This window comes from Paroedura picta, chromosome 13, assembly GCF_049243985.1.
Source record: "Paroedura picta isolate Pp20150507F chromosome 13, Ppicta_v3.0, whole genome shotgun sequence".
NCBI classification, from domain to species: Eukaryota; Metazoa; Chordata; class Lepidosauria; order Squamata; family Gekkonidae; genus Paroedura; species Paroedura picta.
The window spans coordinates 27,650,849-27,673,010 of record NC_135381.1 but is presented as its reverse complement, the minus strand read 5'-3'; the positions used below and the strand labels follow the sequence as shown (position 1 = coordinate 27,673,010).

The 22,162-nt window shown below is 43.6% G+C and overlaps 1 protein-coding gene across 9 annotated transcripts in view; it reads right to left on the bottom strand.

Annotated features, from left to right (window-relative positions):
* Positions 1 to 21,565, bottom strand: part of GRIA3 (glutamate ionotropic receptor AMPA type subunit 3) — a 224,019-nt gene extending 202,454 nt beyond the window's left edge. For 5 of the 9 annotated variants that reach the window (XR_013226333.1, XR_013226334.1, XM_077308700.1 and 2 more), the window contains exon 1: positions 2,534 to 2,788. Coding sequence is in view for 6 of the 9 variants with exons in the window: in XM_077308700.1 (XP_077164815.1) it covers positions 2,534 to 2,624 (91 nt within the window). In the remaining 3 variants the exon portion in view is untranslated. Of the gene's footprint in view, positions 1 to 2,533; positions 2,789 to 21,497 lie in introns of those variants that run through there. The other 4 variants (XM_077308698.1, XM_077308697.1, XM_077308704.1 and 1 more) reach the window with 2 other exon arrangements.
* Positions 21,566 to 22,162: the final 597 nt, after the last annotated feature.

Sequence of the window (22,162 nt, the reverse complement as noted above, 5' to 3'; positions counted from 1 at the left end):
TAACGAAACCAACCTGCCATAGTAATTGTAGCCCATGAACATCTGGAGAGTCACAGTATGTATGTATGTATGTATGCATGTATGCATGTATGCATGTATGCATGCATGCATGCATGCATGCATGTATGCATGTATGCATGTATGTACGTACATTTATATTTACCTACTGGCCTCCCTTATGGCTTAGGAAGGTTTACAGAAACCGATAAGTAACAGTATAAGACAAGTTCGATAACTGTATTAACAATCATAACATCCTCAATCAACATAACAACAAGTTCAGGTCGAGTTATGATTGCAATCCCATACACTGAGCTTATCTAGGGGGTTCTGGGAGCCCAGCAGATGTTGTCACTTGGCCTCAACCAAATGCCTGGCAGAAGATCTGTGTTTTGCAGGACGTGCAGAACTGTGATAGCTCAGGCAGGGCCCAGATCTCTTCTGGGAGATCATTACATCAGGTGGGGACCAGGACAGAGAACAACCTGGCCTGGTTGAGACCGAACTTTCTTCCTTGGGGCCAGGGGTATCCTTATGGATGCCGCAATGCAATTATACCTCTCCCCCACATTATTAAGGCAATGCTATACAGTTTTCTCTCACCATCTCTTTGGTCATAGGACCCTGAGTTGCCTTAGGATGACTGAACTAAAATAACAATAATAATGATGATGCCACAAATCCCCAAGAGATGGTTTGGCCACCCCTGCCCAAAGTTTGTGCTTTGTGTTCATATTAATGTGTGATGGATGCTATTCTACATGTCCTTGTTTTGGCAGGAGAGCCGTAGAAGTTCATGGGGACTGGTCAACCCTGGCCACATTTATTCTGAAGTAAGCCCCACTGAGTATAAGAGGACACAAGACTGAAGTCTTATTAGGAAAGGAAAACCATTTAACTTAATTCAGAGAAAGCATGAACAGAAAGGACCAGTTTCTAAAGCATCAACAGTGTCATTCTAAGTGGGTATACTCTGAATCCATTCCGGTCTGTTCAATGGAGGGGTTGTTACTTCCAGACAGGTGTTTAGTGTTGGGTCCAGTTACTTGGGGAGTTGGTCCCAATGAACTCAGCAGGACTTCCTTCCGAGTAAACACATCCTTTCATATCCTGGATCTGGGGGTCAGGAAGGAGCCACCACGCTTTCACTTAAAAACACAATATTCCTTTCCAAAGAGGGTGAGTGGGTGGGCAAGTTTAAAAAGACCCGAACCTCCGGTGCCCCCATCCTTTCCCAGGGCAAAGCACCTCTATCCAGGGAGGCAAGTTTGAATGCCTTCCTGCAGAGCTTTCCAGCAGAGATCAAAGTTGGCCTGCGGGGGAGGGAAAGAGGGAGGGAGGAGGGGAGGGAGGGAAGGGGGGAGGGAGGGAGGGAGAGAAGCTCTGGTCAGCCAAGCGCCTGAACTTCTCCCACATCTTGGTGCATGCTGCTCGGATGCTGACAGCCTGCACCGAGTTCTGCCTTCCGCAGTGTGAGGGGGGAGGGAAGAGGCGGCTGCACATGAACTCGCAGAGGTAGGCTGCCGTTGGACCCAAGAACCCAGCACTGATTTTAGACACTGCCAGGCAGCAGCTCTTGGCTCCCCAGTGCAGCGCGGGGGTGGAGGGGTGGGGGAGAATTGTTGCACTCCTACTCAGGAACTGCAAAGATTTGATGGCACAGCCAAGCCATTAGTGCTTGTCGCTATTCACCCCCCTCCCCCCGCACCGTCTGATCTCCCTCCTCTCCGCATGGAATCCCCTGCCCTCCCCGCTCAGATGCCTGTGCTGTTGGCAAGGGCCCCTTTTTGAGAGCTCCAGCCACGCTGGGGGTCAGGTCTTCTGGCAGTCTTCAACCCAAGGCAAGGGGACATTTCCAGTGTGCGTGTTCGTGATGGCAATAGCGGGGGAGGTGGGGGGGTCGGCGGGTGCACACACACCAATACAGAAACATGCTCTGTGTCATTTACTCCGTGGTCCTCTTGGCCAGTTCTTGCCTTGAGGGACAACAGGGCGTGAGATTCGAATTCATGGCAGCTTCGCCACCGGCTTCCCTTGGGGGCTCCAAATTACCACGAAGCGGGTGGGCGCATTTGTCCAGTGGAGGCCCCTGGATGTAATCGCAAAGGATTAGCGAACCTTTCTGCAGCACTGGGGGTGGGCATCTTAGGTGGGTGAGTGAGCGGACTGGGGGGGGGGAGGCCTCTACGAGTTCACCGCTAAAACGAATGACAGTCATACTATCCTTACGGATGCCGTGATTCAACTATACCTCCCCCCCCCCATTATTAATCTATGCAATGCTATGCAGTTTTTTCTCGCAACCCCCCCCCCCCTCCTGCCTATAGGACTCTGAGTTGCCTTAGGACGATCGAACTAAGATAATAACGGTGGTGACGCCATGAGCCCCCGAGGGACAGAAGCCACATAAAAGAACTGGCCAGTCAAAACAGCTCCCCGTCCCCGCAGTACTGGTACACCCATATCAATAGATGGAAATAGACTGAAATTTGCCCACCTCCCCCCAAAAAAGAAAAGCATCGGAGCATCTTACCTATACTGATGGTGTTTGGAAATCCTCCCAAAGAATCTCTCAGAAACCCCGCCAGCAAAAGGAAGAGAGCTGGAGGCACCGGATGCCCCATTTTTGATTATTATTATTATTATATATATATTAAAAAAACAAAACCCTGCAGTCCAGTTCCTAAAACGAAACTGACAAGACGGGCATGGGCACGCCAGCGGCGACGGGGCTGGGAAGACGCGGAAAACTGCCGCCAGTGGGATCTCCTCTCCACTTTCCCCACCCCAATCGGCTTTCCCCCCCTCCCCACCCCCTTCACCTCAGACTGGGAGGGCTCATTGGCATGCAAGCGTCGGGCTGGGAGGACGACCGGGCTGGCGCCCCAGAGCCGGGGACTTGTCCCCCCTCGCTCCGCAAAGATGGTGGGTCGCGCTGCAAATCCAAGGCTGAGCAGGCGCCCCCTCCTCCTCCTCCTCCCCTCCCCGCCCCTCCCCGCCCGTCGCCCCCCTCCGAGCACAGGTCGCCCCCGATCGGCCCACGTGGGGGGGTGGAGGGCTCAAACTTCTGCCGCCGCCGCCGCCGCCGCCGCCTTGGAGCCTCCCCTCCCGAGCCTGCCTGGGAGAACTGCGGCGAGAGCCCGAGCGCGGCGCCTGCTGCCCGTTGCAGACACGCCAGCGGCGCCCAGGGAGGCAATCAATGGGAACGCACCGAGCCTCACGTGGACCTCCCTTTAAAGCTGCAATGCCTCTTTCTCCCTCGCTCTCGCTCGCTCTCGGAGGGGGGGGGGGGTTGGTAACGGGGGGGGGGGGGAGAGGAAAGGGCAATGCCGGGAAGAAAGGGACGGAGGGGGAGGTAAAGCATCAAGACGAGGAGAACGGAGGGGACAAGACAAAACGGGATCTACCATGCAAGGAAGAAGACCTCTGGGAGGAGGACGGTTTCTGCTGACAGCTTTGGGAAAGGGGGGGGGGGGTTGGATACAATGCACAGGGATAGAAAGGCCCAGGGTTGTTAGTAGGGCTGCCCTAAGTGGAGGTAGGTGGGACTGAGTGGCCCTGGGGAGATTTCTTGCTGTCCGGGTTAGGGGCTCCTGTGTCACTGTTGGTAGGAGAAGGCCACATTGAAGGCGGCGGAGGGGGGGGGTGCCTTTACCGACTGCTGAAATAACTTCCACAGGCTCCGCTTGGGCAGAGCTCTGAACAAGAGGGGACTGGGACCCAGCCCATCTTTTCTCACCCGCACCGGGCAAAGGGTGCCCTCTCTGGAAAATTCCTTGTCCACAGGGATTGCACCTGTAAAAAGGTGCATCCCCCCCCCCAAGTCTTTCCAGACACTTACTGCAGGGATCACAGATCCAGAATGGATTGAGGGATTCTCAAGGCTTTTAAAAACATTTGTAAACTACTTGCTCTACTTTTCATAAGTGCTCTAAAACACTACAGGTGGTGAAAGAAAAGAGCTGCAGGGCTGGGAAGGAGGACTGGGGCAGATTCATTAAACTTTGGCTGATTTGAGGCATACAGGGCTTAGGGGAATGCAAAGGATCATCACTAGTTGCAAAGGGATACCTAACCTGGCAGAAACAAAAAAAACCCATCTCAAGCTGATGTACTGAATCATTCAGAAGAGGGAACCCAAAATTCCTTGCAATGACGCGGAGGAGGCCACAGTGCAACAGTTCATGCATTGCTGTGTCTGGTAGAGAGGTCATCCTGGGAGCCTGGCACCCCTTTTGCAGACTGCACCCTTCATTCATGTTTCTAGCCATAAAGATGGTGCTGAAGGAACTGCAGGAGTGGCATGGACAGTCCTGCTTGAGGATCAATAATGGGTAATCCATTATTGCAATAATATTTTCAGGGGAAATTAATGAAATGCAGTCATACATGTAAGTCTGAAACAAGAGTCTGTGTGCTAAAGATTATTCAGAAGTGGATTAGTTCTATTTTGTGCACTAAACTAAATACACAATATTGATTTTCTCAGCAGTACAATCTTTCATGAGCCAGGGTTCATGTCTTCACATGCTTGGATTCAAATGGGTAGCCGTGTTGGTTTGAAGTAGCTCAATAAAATCAGAATCCAGTAGCACCTTTAAGACCAACAAAGATTTATTCAGGGTGTGAGCTTTCGAGTGCAAGCACTCTTCATCAGACATGTAAGGAGTTCATAGTCTGAGGAAGAGTGCTTTCAACTCAAAAGCTCATGCCCTGAATAAATCTTTGTTGGTCTTAAAGGTGCTACTGGACTATGATTTTATTGTGTAGTTTTATGTGATGATCTTTGGTCAAAGGATGGTTCACACCATCTTTCCCACCTCTCAAAACAACTTTGTTGTTCCAATCCTTAAAAAAAAACACTCAAGCCCTTAAGACTTTCTGAATTCTCATGAGAAGCGAAAACAGAATATACCTGGGAATCTGTTTTGAAATTGTTTTGAACATTGTGATATTTTAAGCATTAAATCACTTTGCCATCACCAGCTTGAGATTCTTTTCTTCTACTTATTTCTAGAGGCTGAGAAAGCTTTCGATAGGGTGAAACACAGATATCTGAAAGAAACTATTACAACTTTTGGATTCAGATATAACTTTCAAGTTTGGATAGACATTTTATATAAAAGTTTTCATGTGAAGATCAAAAATTTAAAAAAATGAAATTTCCTTACTCCATTGCTTTCAAGGGGAGTTAGGCAAGGATGCCCCTTATCAGCTTTACTTTTTACTATGGCTTTAGAACCAAGTGCAATAGCTATAAAGTGTTACAAAGCAATACAACACATCAAAGTAAAAGAAACTGAGTATAAATTGAGTTTATATGTGGATGACATTCTCCTTTTTGAAACAGAGGGAGTATAAGCAAGGCCTTTATTCAGGAAATTATATAATTTAGTGTAATGTCAGGATAAAAGATAAATACAGAAAAATCAGAAATAATATATTACAATATAGATCCTAAGAAAGAAGTGTAATGGATTTTTAAAAAAATGAAGACAGTTAAGCAAGTAAAATACCTAGGTATTTAGTTTGTAAATTTGCTCAAAAGAATCTTGATCTAAATTGTGATCTTATTTCTAGGGAAATTAGAAATCATATACTAAAATGGCAGATATTGAAATTATCCCTTTAGGATGTATATATTTATTTAAATTGAAAGTTTACCTGTTGAATTTCTTATTCTGAAATCCTGACATAGGAATATCAATGAAGATAATGAGGTATGCCAACAAATCTGTACGAAATTTATTCGCCAAAATTAAAAAACTAGAATAAAAATAGAAAATCTATACAAAACTAAAAAAGGGAGGTCTAAATTATCCAGATAAATTATCCAGTTATTATTATCCAAATATGATCAGGCAGCAAAGCTTGATAACTATGAATTAACCCTATAGGAGACCCTGCATTGTTTATAATTGAAAAATATTTAGTGTATTTTCCTTTAGATAAATAGTTATGGATCAATAAGGAAATACAAGAGAAATCTTATCGTAAAAATAATGCAATTATAAATAATTTATTTTACAAGTATGGAACCAGGTTTAAATCAGATTATTTCCTAAAAAAATCTTTTTTGGCATCTATAATAGCTGATATAACAGTGGAGAATATAGGTAATCAATCTTGGATTATATTCAGTCTTAAAGAACAAGATAAGAGTTAAAGAAATGTATACTTTGATTAAATTGATATTATATCAGAATTACAAAAGTGTAGAGAGATTTGAGAGTATTTGTGGACCCACTATGTAAAGAATAGAGAAGGTGTTGAATGCAGTAGATTTTGATGATAGGAATGTATCTAATTGTTATTAAATATGCTTTTAAATAATTTTATTTTTGTAAATTTTGTACTCTTTAATGAATTATCTATTTGTTATTTTGATGTAGATGAAATATTGTTCTTGTTAAATAAATAAACAAATGTTCGGAAATAAAATAAATATTATATCCAACTGTGCATGATTTTATAAACCTGTAATCTCCTCCCATCTCTTTTCTAAAATGAAAAGTCCCAGAGTCTTCAGACTTTCCTTGTAGAGAAAGTGATCTAGTCATTAATCATCCTGGTTGTCCATGTTGTCGGCATAAAGCAACACTAGAGTTGGTCTTTCTCCAACAATTGGAGAGTGCCCATTGATTTTTAGTATATTCACAGGAAGATCATGGAGGTAAAGGCTAAACAGATGGGGGCCCAAAATACATCCTTGTCTTACCCCTTTATTGATAGGGATTTTCTCTGTTAAATTACCATATCCCACACCCCTGCTGTTTTATTGAAACAATTTTATTGATACAATTATTCCGAACCTTCACAAGTTGTTTCCAGATTGCCTTTCTGTCTTGAGTACCAGTGGGACAATTTCTGAAGAATTAAAACAAATATTTTTAAAAAACTATAATAATTCTCTTGGATGGCCTTCCTTCTTGGAAATGCTGATAGATTTGCCAGTTTATTTTTTTCAGGAGGGTCAGAAAAGTGCAGATAGAAAAAAAAATCACCATGACCATTCACGCACTGGGAACTTCACTGCCCCAGCTCCCATGCAGTAGCACAAATAGGAGGCGGATGAGGTGCACTAGGCCAAATGCTCCCCCATGTGGGTACAGGAAGAGGTGGGGCAAACTGCCATGACTAAAACTACAGCCTACAGCCCAGCATGAAACCTCCAGTGCATAAACGGTCCATGCCAAGTTTCTGAGTAGTGCATTTTGGGATGCCTGCAGCAGAGATCCTATTTATTAAATCTCAGTTATCCCAAGCTCCTCATTTAAATGATGATGATTATTTATAAAGCACCTACAAATTAAAAATGAAACAGGCTTTGCCTGCAGGCTCACAATCTAATCAAAAACAAGACATTGGGAAGGAAAGTTAAAAGGAAGGAAGTTCAGCCAGGAAAAGCCAGAGTAAAATTTTTGCAGGTCTCTGTGATAACCCTCCTGTGACTGTTTCTCTGGCATGCTTCTAAGTAATGAGAAATAATGGTTTGTCATTTCGGGAATGAGGGTAGGAGAACCTTCGGTTCAGTATTGTAATTTGGCTGCAAGGTTAGGCTGTATTAATAGAAGCAGAGTATCAAATGGTGCAATCATTGAGTTCTACTCTTATACACTTCAATTTAGAAGAATGTAATTCTGCTTCAGTTTGCATTGTTGACACAAGAAATAATAATTTGACTTGCAAGAGGGCATTTGAGGCTGGAATAAGGTGTGACACACAGTTATTGGGCATAACATGGTCACAGCTTTATTAACTTGGTATAGTGGTTAGGAGTGCAGACTTCTAATCTGGCTACCCTGGTTTGATTCCACGCTCTCCCACATGCAGCCAGCTAGGTGACCTTGGGCTTGTTAGGACATTGATAAAGGTGTTCTGATCAAGCAGTAATTTCAGGACTCTCTCAGCCTCACCTACCTCACAGGGTGTCTGTTGTGGGGAGAGGAAAGGGAAGGTGAATGTAAGCTGCTTTGAGACTCCTTCAGGTAGAGAAACGTGGCATATATGAACCAACTCTAGGTGGTTCACAGCAGAACATAACAGTAAAAATACAAAATACCAGAAAATTACCGGATACAAAGCCTCTAATGCTGGAACAATATCCTCCGGCCAACACTAATCACAATTGGTGGCAACCATTCTCATCTCTAAGAAAAAACACCTCAGTATTTCCATTCCCAGGTATGAGTGTGCTTGTATCGCTGGGCAATGTTAGCTCAAGGGCAATATTCTGCCCCTAGGGGGATACTGATTATACAAGGATGTGGGAGGGCCCGATCGTATTTCCCCAGGATGTTTAGCCCGGCCTCAACCAAAAGCCTGGCGGAAGAGCTCCATCTTACAGGCCCTGTGGTAAGCTCTGTCAGGGCCCTTAGCTCTTCCAGGAGCTCATTCCACCAGGTAAGGTCCAGGACTGAATAAGCCCTGGTCAAGGCCAGGCTCACCTCCCGGGGCCCCAGGACTACCAGCAGATTCATACCTGCAGAGTGGAGCTGTGTATAACCTTAAAGGTTAAAACCAGAACCTTGGATTTGATCCAGAAGCAAATTGGCAGCCAATGCAGCTGTCTCAGCAGCAGTTGGACATGGGCCCTCCAAGATGAGGATTTGTGCAGCCGCATTCTGTACCAGTTGCAATTTCTGGGTCAGGGACAAGGATGGGCCCACATAGAGCGAGTTACAGAAGTTTAATCTGGAAGTAGCATGGATCACAGTGGCCAGATGTTCCATGGACAGGTAGGGTGCTAGTAGCCTTTGTGAAGGTGTCCTGGAATATGAGCCACTTCTTGCTGCAACCTCTGGCCTGGCAAAACACAGGTGGATTCCAAGACCCCAGTGGGCATCACAGCCTGAAATTGTTACACACCCAGATCCTCCAGGGTACAATCCCTCACCCTTAACCAGTACTGGTAGCACCGTTGGCATCCGACCTGGCACAAATCTGAAGGTAGACACAGAAATACCAGAATATACCTCACCCAATCCACTGGGTGCCACCTGCCAATCAGCATGATACCCCTATGGTCAAGGTTCAAATACCCCAATGTTCCCCCACTGAGCAAGCCCAGAGAACCCTTCCTGCTATTTGGACAGGGGGAGGAGAGACAGCGCTGCCTTTACAAGTCCCCCAAAACTATGGAAATGGAGGCCAATGTGACAAAAGCCCATCTTTGCCAACTGCTGTAGAGTTTGTAAATGGACCATCAGACTTGGTAGCAACTCAGACATCGTAGGCACTCAGGATGGCCCTATCCTACCCCATGGAGGCTAGTGACAATTATCATCTGCCCCAAATCTGTCACTGAATCCCTTTCCAGCTGGAATGCTGGAGTATGCCAAGCAGCCTGGTGCCCATGTAAGTACTTCGATCCGCTTTCGGGTCCCTACTCGCTTCCGGAGCAACTTGCCTGATAGGAGCCACCACTGTATGGGAGGGCTTGACACAGCCTGTCAACACTGCAGCCTATATTTTTCCTGTGTGAATTGCCGTCCAGGACCCACTAGACTGCTGGCCTGGACGCCAGCTGCCTGAATCATCTGGAATAAAATGCCTCCATGCTTTAAAGGTGTACCAGAGATGCCAACAGGAGGTCACCCGATAAACACGCCGACTATAAAAAAAATCCTTTCCCCTAGCATTCCAGATCTCCCCGGGTATCGAGAAGCTGTACTGCAATGGAGGGGGGAGATATGAGCACCCACCTTGACTGGACACCAGCTGTCGTGCAGTGGGACCAGCTGTTAGACACAAGGCACAATGCTAGCTGTCCCAAACTGCCATGACACATGCCAATATATCGGCTGCTCAGCCACCCTGTTCCCTGGTCCTGTGACTTGTGAACTGGATGATGTGTCATCTCCCCAAAGGAAAAGGAAGATTGTTTTTAATGGAAACTGTATCTGGGGAATTTGAACAGGTCAAATGCTTTCAATATCTCATCCTGGCCTTCAACTACTATTTGAAATGAGCCCAGCATAAATCATGAGTCCTCAATCTAGCCAGATGTACTACACGGGCTATTTTCCCCCTCAAATAATTTCAAAAATAATACAAATTGCAACTCCTATATGCAGTACTGATATGGATACCTGCCTACTCTTCTGAAGTAGACTGGAATAAAAGCTGGTTCTTTTGCCCACTTGCAGGATTACCAAATTGTGGTCCCTACCTTACCATGTGCTCTGAAGTAAATATAAAGTTATTGGAAACCAGAGCTTGCTAAGGCTGGGATTTAACCCTCATGAAATATTTATGTCAAGATTCCTGTTGGACTACACAATCTAAATGGACAATCAAGATTAGAGAGGAAATTGCCCAGATAGGCATTGATTTAGATTCTTTGCTTCCTTCTTTTAAAAAAAGAAAAAAAAGTGCTCAATGATCAACAGTTTCAGCATAAATTTTTGTTAATTCTACCATTTTGTTCACCTCAGTATCTTGGAATTCCACCTAATATTTACTTGAATTACCTAGAATCTTTAAACAATCCCAAACTAGGAAAGCCTGCATGAAAGTAAGAAGCAACTCCTTGTCCTCAGTGATCTTATATGGCTGATTCCAGGGAATAACTTATCAAGAAAGGGTATGTATATTATTATTACTGTACCTTCACTGGGGGTCTGACAAATCTAGATTATTCTAGCTTCAGAGGTCCTATCCTGAGCAATGGAGTAGACAATATAGTCTGCAAGATTCCTTCCATCTTTAGACTTCATTGTGACCTCCTTTCTCCTTGCTTGCAAATCCACTTAGAAATCCATTTTAAAAACAAACTATTGTTGAGCTTTACATACAAGTAAAAAACTATTGTTTGTTCTCTGCACTACAAATCAGGATTTCTAGATGGTTTAGAGCTGATTTGGAATCCTGAGCTCACTGTGCACACATAGGATAATGAACTTTCAATGTGCTTTAGCAGCTGGATTTTCGCGTGCAGAAAAGGAAAATCTACTTCTAAAGTGCATTATCTATTGTATGCAGAATAGGCCCTGGTTTTCAGGGAAGGTAGAAACCATGTCAACAGAAGTCTGTAATTACTGAGCTGAATGCAACAGCAGGAGGGATTGGAATTAGGGTTGTGCATGGCGGCGGCCAAATCGGCCATTCAGCTCCATACCTGCGTCTGTGCGCCAAGTTGCGCACTGGCACCCGCGCCTCCCCCCCCCCCCCGTGGTGCGGCGCTGGCTGATTCGGATGCCGACATGCACAACCCTAATTGGAATGGAGGGCATAATTACAAACACCTCCCAGGTTCATTCCTATAATCACATACAATGGTGGGGGTTTAATTAATTTCATCTGAAACAGACTTCTGTGTAAACTATTGATAACCAAGGATTAACATTTTAGGAAACATGCAAATAATGTTTGGGCTAGGCACATGACTGAATCTTTGCCACTACCAAGATGTTTTTGCTGTATTTGAATTTTGGGACTTCCCTTAACATTTATGAAGGGCTGTGTCTTACTCAGACCCTCCACTTCCACCTCCAAATTTTGCTTTGAAGGCAGTTTTTACCCTATGTAAAACTCAGAGACATTTTGTTGGTCTGGTCTATTTTTGCTTTCCACTTTAAACTCCTAAGATGTTTTGCCTAAGAAGGAGGTCTCCAGTTTTGCCAGCCAAAATTTGGTGGAAACTGTAATCTGAATGGATGATGTTATTAGAATGCCACTGGGAATTTTTCCAGTGCTTTATTACGTGGTGAAAATATCTGAAGATGCACCTAATGAGACATAGGGGAATTTATTTTCAAAGTGATAATTTTGCACATGGCCTTTTTCTCCTCTTTCTTTTGCTTCTTGTTTTGTCTCTCTCCCACACATGACTACTGTTGCCACTGACTGTAATTTACAGTCATTCGCTGCCTACAAGCAAAGTCTGCCTTTGAATATCTACCCCACATTTCAGATTCCAATCTGTTGCATTGCTGGAACAATGTTAGGAGGCCCAAAATAGGCTTTTGGTGCAGTCCTAAGAATATTTTCCTGGGGATAAGCCTCAACAAATAGTCCCGAGTAGGATTCTGAGTCACCATGATTAGGATCATTCTCTTTGTGACAGATTCAGAAATACAGCCTCCCCCTTATAACATAAGCCCAGACTTGATAGGTCCAAGGGATTAGAGGCTGTGGCTCAGTGGCAGAGCTGGGCATGGCAGAAGGTCCCAAATTCAGTCTCCAGCATCTGCTTTTGAAAAGATCTAGGCAGTAGGTGATATGAAAGACCTTTCTGTTAGATTTTGTCCCTTAATAAGAGCCAGCCACTGACTGTCAGTCAAAGGGTTAAACTGTTTGTTTGCACTTGTTGCTAGTGAGGACAGGTAGAGTGGGTCATATTGTCTGTTTAGATATGCAGATTTGTTTATTAGGAGCCATTGCATCATGCTTGTTTCTCAAGTCCACAAGATTAGCAGGAAGAGAAGAATTCTCCTTCCTCCCTTTGTTTGAGAAGAGATCTGCTTTAGGCAGAGATCCATCTTGAATCTTCACCGTGTAACAGCTAAAGTGTAGAGCTCCTGAATGAGCTATAGGAAGCTATGCATTTTCTTGTTTTGTCTTCCAGTTTCCCCTATCCTGTTTAGCTAGTAAAATTGTCTTTTTATATACAGTATACCTGCCTTGTCTGGTCTCATCATTTATACATTAACTCTGCTATTTTTTATTACATTAACACAGCCATATATTTTTCCCCAACACTTTCTACCTGGAAACTTGGAGAGTTTGCCTTATCAAAGGTTCAGCTGGTGAGAACCTGGAAGAAGTCTCTCTCTCTCTCTCTCTCTCTCTCTCTCTCTCTGAGGGCCTTGGCGAAACCATAGAAAACGCCTGTCCCTGGAGTGAATCTGGCATTTCCTCTGAAAATGTCGGTACAAATGTGAAGGATACTGCTGAGGAGGAGGGGGCGGGTATGGGTGGTATGGAGTGTTAAATCCCTGTTGACGTTGGGTGAAATGGGGTTAGAAGTTTGGGACCGGAGGGAAGGAACTCAGGGAGTGAGCTGTCTGATGGTTCTTTAAAGAGGAGAGAAAATTGTCGGTGGAAGTGGCAAAGAGCGACTCCTTTTCAAATGGAAGGTTCTCCAGCTTTGCTTTGGTCTCTAGTGATAATGAAGTGCCCCTCAACCATGAATGGCATTGGAGGGTAATGGCCATGGCTCGGCCCACAATCTCTACCGAATGTTTCCCAGCACAGATGGCCTGCTTGGAAGTGCGATAGGCCTCTGTCTGGATCAGATCAGATATATTTATTTCGGTCAGCAACAGTACAAAATACAAAACAGTAAAACATAATATAAGATTGGTTAAAAGTTCCAAAATATTTCATATGTTCAATAGATCCATCCTGACGCTTGTACATATTTAGCGAGGCACTTCTACATTTAATAGCTAATCTTGCATGTTTGGCAATAATATTGGATAAGTTTTTATTTTTATCTGAAAGGAGTTCCTTTAATTTGGCTGGATGAGTTTGACCAAAGGCTTAGATTCTTCAAGTAACATCTCCAGATATTTTGACATGCCCTCCCAAGAGGACCATCTGGTAGCCAGCATTTATCACCTGATAGTTTGCAATACGAAATGAAAAGGCTGTGAAGGAGTAGAAGTTTCTTCCCAACCTATCAAGCTTCCAACTTTTATGGTATAATGGGGCAGAGTGTTGGCCCTGCCACGGTTTAATTTGCATCTCCTCCAGGACTGTGGAGGTTGAGAGGGGGTGGATGGATAGGTATCTGGAAGAGTCCTGTTTGACCTTAAAAAAAGAGTCTAGCTTCTTCAAAACTGGCATAGCCAAAGCTGGCTTCTTCCAGATGAGAGCCGTAAGGTCTTCAAATCCCTCAAGGACAGGGAGGGAAATAGAGGTTGGAATGTCAAAATGGAGATGGCTGAGTACTTTGTCTTTTAGACGGGTATCCGAGGAAGAGATGTCCAATTCCAGGGCCTGTGGACCATTCCCAGGTCTAACAAATCTCTCAGCCCCACTTCCCTGACAGGATCACTGTTATGAGGAGAGGAAGGGAAGGTGATTTTAAACTACTTAGAGACAACTGAGATCTGCTGGGTGACTGGGGGCTCCGTGGGCCCAGTTCCCTCAGAGCTCTCAGCCCCACTTCCCTGACAGGGTGACTGTTATGGGGAGAGACACCTGCTTAGAGACACCTGAGGCCTTCTTGGTGACTGATTTCCCCTTCACATATCTGAAGACATGGCTCTTGAAAGCTCATCTGTAACCACTATGCCACAATTCCCAAAGGTCAGTCCTCTCCCACACTCAACTAACATTCCAAACCACAGGTTCTTGACACCCACACCCTCATTTGTCACCATGCCATCACAACCTCCCTTCTCCAACACAAATATTCAACTTCATGCCCTTACATACTGGACAACCCCTCTCCTTACTCTTCCTAATGCCAAGCTCTCTCTATCTTAATCACTCCCTTCCTTTTTACTTCCCTCTCTCTTTGCTATTCCCCCCTCTGCTAGCACCCATTGTATCTGCTACAATGGGCTTTAATTCTAGTGATTGCTATAAATTACAAAGAATAATAGGTACAATGACTGAAATTGCTCAGTTACTCAGCATTTACATTTACTGCACACAAACACATTGATAAAACATTATGTATAAGAAGTTTTTGTACAGGTCTATTGATGCCCCTGTTTATTCTTGTACAATGATATCAGTAATAAATACCCACAGACAAAACCCCATATGTACAATCATGATGTGGTTTTTATTTAATTTGTTTTCTTAATTGCAGCATTTAATTAATCCATCCAGATTAATCAGTAATAAAAAAATGCATTGAGCTGAAAGCTGTGCAGCATTCACAGCATGTGTCTCCATATTTGGAAATAAAAAATACAATACAGGGAAGTTCTAATATACCACTTCCAGTTTGAAGAGAACTGCAGAACTCCAAAATAGATAGAGGAATTTGACTGAGAAGAATTTCTATAACATTCCTACTAGAGAAGGAATGTGACAGATTGGGAACCACCACACAGAGAGAAAATCCAAACTGACAGCCAACCCCCTACCTTCTGAAGTAGATACAACCACTGGCAGGCCTTTAATGTACATTCTGTGTAACAGGCAAGTTCATATTAGGGTGGACAGTTCTTCAGACTGGCATTTCTTACTTTGTGGTCTGATACAGAAAGTCTTTGTTTTAAACTCCTAGCTAACCTTTGTCTCAAATTTTCCCAGACTTTCACACCTTCCCCCCTGAAGGTCTTTCCTGGTTCTGTGAGTGCTGGACCAGTGCTCTTTCTGACACCCACAGACCTCCTCCTCTTGTCTGCCATGGCTTTCTTTCCACCTCCATGAGGTAATAGGTTTTACCCCATCCAAGGAGCCTGTCCGTCTCCCTAGTCACGCCCCAATTTTCCCCTGGCACTTTCTTCTGGCAGTTTTCTCCTGGCACATGGTCTCCTGGCATTTTCTTTTTGAAGGATATTAAATATTGGTAGACTTGTGGTAAAATCTTAATATCCTGAAAGTTAGCAGAGTGCCTGGCATGGCTAGTAAGCGCAGCAGGCTGAGTGAGAAAAATATAAAAATAAATATAAACAAAAATAAAACAACAAAGAAAAACACGTTGGTACTTAACTAATATAGTAACTATTAGAGAACTTAAGACTACTTACTTAGAGGTAAAGAGAAAGTTCTTATTCTGATCTAAATATCTGGATAGAGAGAGATGCTTGAGGCCTCTCTGCTCCATGATGCTGCAGGCTTGAGGAATGGAGAAGAAGAGAAGAAAAGAACTAGGAAGTCACCATCTAAGGGCAAGTCAGTGGGATTAGGAGGTGAGAGAGGGCTGCTGTTTTCAACAGAAACTATGTGCTTGCTGCAAAGACAAATTCCAGACTTTGATAAGTGGAAATAATGGGGACTGTAGAAAGAGAAGAGAGGAAACCTAAAATCTATGAGGCAGTTAAAAAAAAAAGCCTTTTCCACTTATGTTTTATAATTGCAAGAGGGGATTTTTGTACATACATCTCTTCCTTGCGGAACTTCCCAATACAACCATAGTTAGCAATAGCGGAACAGGCTTCCTCGGGAGATGGTGGGTTCTCCATCTTTAGAAATTTTTAAACAGAGGCTGGAGAGCCATCTGACGGAGAGGCTGATTCTGGCTCAAGGGGGTGGCAAGTTACAGTGGATGAGTGATAGGGTTGTGAGTGTCCTGCATAGTGTAGGGGGTTGGACTAGGTGACCCATGAGGTCCCTTCCAACTCTATTATTCTATGATTCAATAGTGATCCAGAAAAACTTGTTTTGCTCTGTCCTCCTGCTAAATATGGCTTAAAAGGAGACAACAAAAATGGCTGAACATCCAGAAGCCGAGCTTTTCAGCTAATCAGAAATACATAGCTTCTCAATAGTTATTTTTTCATAATGTGGAGGAAAGACAATTAACCAAACTTTATGCTAATACTGGCTGTTTAATTAGCTACAACTTGATTAATTCCAAAAGGAGACAGTCCTTGGCAGCAAACACAATAGCTGCATTGATAATATGAAAGATAAAAGGGGATTAAGGAGAAAGTACAGAATAGACCAAGAATGCAAATAGTCAAAAGAATGAGAAAGTGCTAATCTCACTAAGTGTATAAATGCACCACTTGGCATGGGAGGGGGGGGGAGAGAAAAGAAGGGGAAAAAGGAGAGAGGAGCATTTAATTCAGAAAAGCACTATGCATAACAGGTTGTATCTTCTTAACTCCGGCAGTGGAAGATGCTGATGGAGCTGGTTCCTTCCTTCCCTAGTAAATAGAGATTTTGACTGCTTCCTCTTCCTTACTGCAGCTGCTAATGTTACCAAACTTGTTGTCCACAAGGGTTCCCTCCCCCCCATCACCTTTACAGTGTTGCTGAGAGACATTTCTACCAGTACCAACTTCTAATCTGGCGATCTGGGTTTGACCCTGCATTCTCCCACATGCAGCCAGCTGGGTGATTTTGGGCTCACCACCGCATTGATAAAGCTGTTCTGATCAAGTAGTAATATAATAATAATAATAAGAGTTGGTACTTATATGCCGTTTTTCCTCTACCCAAAGGAGGCTCAAAGCGGCTTACAGTCACCTTCCCTTCCTCTCCCCACAACAGACACCCTGTGAGGTGGGTGATGCTGAGAGAGCCCTGATATCACTGCTCGGTCAGAACAGTTTTATCAGTGCCGTGGTGAGCCCAAGGTCACCCAGCTGGCTGCATGTGGGGGAGTGAGGAATCAAACCCGTCTTGCCAGATTAGAAGTCCGCACTCCTAACCACTACACCAAACTGGCTCTCCCCTGGACAGTGGCTTTCTCCCCTCCCCTCCCCTCCCCTTCCCTTACCTTCCCTATTGGGCAGGATCTTTTTCCCCCCTTTTCTTCCCACCCTCCTCCTCCCTCTTTCCCTTCTTCCTCCCTCTTTCCCTCTGACCGCTCTTGCCTTTTTATATCCAATCCTTCTTCTGTTTTCATTCAGGTAGAAAGAAGAAAAAATATTAAATACTGTCATGGGCCTTTTTTACACATGCTATCATAATGCATTGCTCTAAACAACCCGTTAAGTCTGCAGGTTTGATGAATGCAGATTCAGACATTCTTCAAAACAGCTCTCTTTATTAGCAACACAGCTGGTCTGGGTTATAAAATGGCTGTCCTGGGCCTGTAGTCTCAAATGGCTACCAAACAGTGGAGAGGTTGCAATTGCCTATTCTTCCCAGGGGACTTAGGGAAAGAAGATCATATGCCGCAATGGGAATGGAGGGAACAGGCTCCACCAGGAAAGGAGCTCATGATATATAGGCTCCAGCCTTCCTGGGAGGGGGGGGGAGTATCTCCCAGAAACTCCAAGGGGGAAGGTTGCAAGATCCCTTCTCCAGAGAATGCCCTGGTTCCGCTAGGCAGAGGTGCAGCGCCTCGTCTGGCCACAAGGGAAATTGAGGAAGCTCCAAGGGGGAAGGTTGCAAGATCCCTTCTGCAGAGAAGGCCCTTCTCATTCATTCATTCATTCATTCATTCATTCATTCATTCATTCATTCATTCATTCATTCATTCATTCATTGCAGCTGAATAGCTACAATGCAGCTGAATAGCTACAATGTAGCTGAATAGCTGAGATTCAGGTATCTCATTGTAGCTGAATAGCTGAGATTCAGGTATCACTGTAAAGGAATATCTTTGGATTCTTTAATGTAGCAGAACATCACAGTCAAAATATTTTTACTATCATATTCCCAAATGTAATATTAATTCTACATTACATATTTCTGTTCCTCCAAGTTTGAGAACTTTGGCAGAGTATCATTGGATTGAATTCCCTGGAGAAGAGAGGGACTGACTCCTAAACAGGACAGAGCTGAGGGAGCCTGATTATCCCTAGTGGAATCTAAAAACCATTGGAAAATATTGGCTTCTGAGGAGAGATTAAAGTTGTATCTGTGCTTTATGATCTATGATTCATACCTCCCAAGCTTGCAGTGCATTTTGAACTAGTGACATACCAGGCAGAGATTCAGCCTATACACCAACCCCTGGATCTACTCATAGGATTGAACTGCAAGAAGACCAGCTAAAAAACTTCTTTGAATCAATAAATCAGAGCAGGTCAAATGAAGCTTTTGGGGCATTATGAAGGCTTCATATCAGGCTTGCTTGCTCATCAAGCAATTAGCAGGTGTGTGGTAGATGATATCAGATATCAGATATCATTGTCTATCTTCAGCTACAGGGAATCTTTATCTACCAGTTGATAGCATCAGACACAGTGGGGTAAGATAAGGATAACTCTGGACTTAAGTTTGAAATTCTTTCCTTTTGTGTTGTTGAAGCAGCACCCTTCCGCATTACTTTGATGTACTGTAATTTGCCATTTAATCTTGTATAATAATTAACTCCAATTGATCCATTGCAGTGTTTTAGCAAAGTGCTGAGGTCGATTAAATGGGACAAAGAATGCACCAGCACTATCTCTGTTCCAAGCACAACCAGGCAACTGGGGGGAAAGAATAGATTAAAATAATGGCATTGCTAAATGGAACTCTTTGGCACTGTAAATTTAGGAATGCTACAGCAGGCTTTAAAATATTTTTAAAATACAGTATTCTGGTGCTCTCTTGATTACTGAATATGGGTCCATTGTTCTGGGCTGGGACAGGAGAGGAGGATTGCTTTTCACCAGATGGAAAAAATAAACAAGCGCATTGGAGAATTAAACTCTGGAACTCAATTAAAGGTAAAGGTAAAGGTATCTCCTGTGCAAGCACCAAGTCATGTCTAACCCTTGGGGTGATTCCCTCTAGTGTTTTCATGGCCGACTCAATATGGGGTGGTTTGCCAGTGCCTTCCCCAGTCATTACCGTTTAGCCCCCAGCAAGCTGGGTACTCATTTTACCGACCTCGGAAGGATGGAAGGCTGAGTCAACCTTGAGCCGGCTGCTGGGATTGAACTCCCAGCCTCATGGGCAAAGCTTTCAGACGGCTGCCTTACCACTCTGCGCCACAAGAGGCTCATGAAGCTCAATTAGGAGACCTATTTTCTTGGACTGCAACTTTAGTTAAAGAACAGCATCACAGATTGCACTGAAGCAGCCATTTTCTACCTAACAATTGCTGCGTTTTAATTTTCTTTTTGTTTCCAAGCACACACACACACACACACACAGAGCAAGAGAGAATGGAGAATTATACTAATCTCTGTTGAGCCATGATATCAGGCAACACATATGTGACCTACACTGAAGGACTGCATTCTAGAATTTTAGGACTCTAGCACTGCAATCCATTTCTTGGCTGTAATATTGACCACTGAGTAGAACTGAGATGAATTCTGGGCAGACTTCCTTAGGATGGTAAGTTTCTGTCCTCTGCTACCTTGAAGAACTGACAAATACCCATTATTTAATAGTAAGGCGAAAGATTTATGTGATCTGAAGAGAAACCAGAGTATAATATTTAGGTAGTATTAGTTTTATTGATGGGCACTGTGCTTACTTGGTCAGGGATCACCTTTTAAAAATAAAATTATCACTGTTTTACATCGGATGGAGTAAGGCGGTTCTGTGCGATGGGGATCACCACTGACTAAATCCTGCTATATTCTCTTGCCAGTGTTCTCAGACTAGAGGGTGGAATTAGAAAGGAAGGCATCAGCTAGTGAGCTGAACAAAATGAGATACCGTTACCTGCTATCTTAATTCTAGGCCCTATTTGGGGTCCCTATGGAAGCTTCCAGCAGTCCTATAAAATCAGGGGAGGACAAGTGTTTAGACTTTATTTGTTTATAAATACAATGTGGTGTTTGACTGCACTCGGCGCACTTCAGGGTCCTTTTCATAGAAATTTCAAAGCAAATAACATAATACTGGGTGCCTACCTGTCCTTCTTGCAAAGCGTAAATGAGCTTTCCATGGTCCTGAAAGGCACAAGCAGCCTCACATTGCAGGGTTTCCCTTTGGAGTAAGCTGCTAACACAACTGCCCCATCCATCCAAGCGACAGATCCAGCTAATAGTCAGTGGCTGTACCCATTGTAATGAGAGATGCTTGATATGGCTCACACATGCAGTGAATGGCTCTTTAATTGTTTGAATTGCCTGGGTGAAGCCAATTCAAAGTATCACACAGCACAATCAAAAGGAAGAAGAGAGTCTGCAAAAGCTCAACAAGCATTAGATGGGGTGTAAATACTGCATAATTCAGTGCAGCATGACCAATGGGATAACGGTGTTCTAATTGTTTGTCTCTCAAAGCTCACTTTGAGTGCTGCATCTCCTTTCTCATTATATTCTTCAGCCTACATTCTGTGTGTGTGTGTGTGTGTATATCTATATCTATATCTATATCTATATACACACACACACATACACATACATACATACATACATATATTACAATACACTAGAAAAGGCAACATTTAATGTCAGTTCAATTAAAACCCTACATGTGTTCCCAGCCTTTCTTTCCTTTGGTCTGTTTTCTCACTTTTTTTTTAAAGGACATCCCACTATCAGGCTTTGGATGGTGAATGAGCTAAGCCCAGCACTATATTACATTAATTATCTATAAAGCTATGATAAAGAGCTTCTGCCATCTATGAAAAAGTACCACAACAGAACACACGCTGTAGGTTTTTCCATAAGCAGAAATTCTTCCATATAATGAATTGAATTAAGCAAGTTTACTCTCCTTAAAAGCACTTTGTTGTTCTTTTGGGCTCTGGTCAAATATAGAACCGTAGATTCCTCAATATGAAGTCAGAAGAAAGAAAAGGAATCACAAGGCAAGAAAATGTAATAGTCCTCTCTGTATTATTAGTAAAAGTCCAAATAATGATAAAGAGTCAACCAAAATGGGATCCTTGGTAAATAACCCACTTTCTATGTTATCTTCATCAGTGGTTGCTCTGCAGAGTAAATAAACAAGTTGAAAATATACCCATATACACTTTCAAAAAACCATAAGTCATAATTTTACAAAGCTACAATAAGACATACCTTCCAATGTAGTTGTGTTATAGTATCACGTTGACAAATGCTCATCACAGTTTGGGGATTTCATAAAGTGCCCATGAAGGCTACCTTCAATTAACATTTATAAAGAAGCTGGCAGTTACAGGTGTAGTCAATTAGTTAAAGGGGCCAGATCCATTACAGCAAATAACCAATACATTACCTTGCCTTGTGATTCCTTTTCTTTCTTCTGACTTCTATTGGGCTCTGGAGCATTGGGAAGTAGAAGGAGGGGGTTCCAGATTCCCTGCTGTGTCATTTTCACCAAAGGAAACAGCTGTTGGGGAGCTGTTTCCCCCTTTCTTTGACACCACTTCTCAGCCCCCTATAAGATAGCTTGGTGTAGTGGTTAAGAGTGGTGACCTCTAATCTGGAGAACTGGGTTTGATTCCCTACTTCATGCAGCCAGCTGAGTGACCATGGACCAGTCACAATTCTTTCAGAGCTCTCTTAGCCCCACCTACTTCAAGGTGTCTTTTGTGGGGAGAGGAAGGGTAGGCAATTGTAAGTTGCTTTGAGAATCCCTCAGGATGTAAAAAGCGGGGTACAAAAAAACATCTCTTCTCTTCTTTCCACTGGCAAACAGTAGGGAAGCTAGAAGTCCCTTGCAATGCTTCAGAGCACAACAGAGTACTTTAAAGTGAGTAACC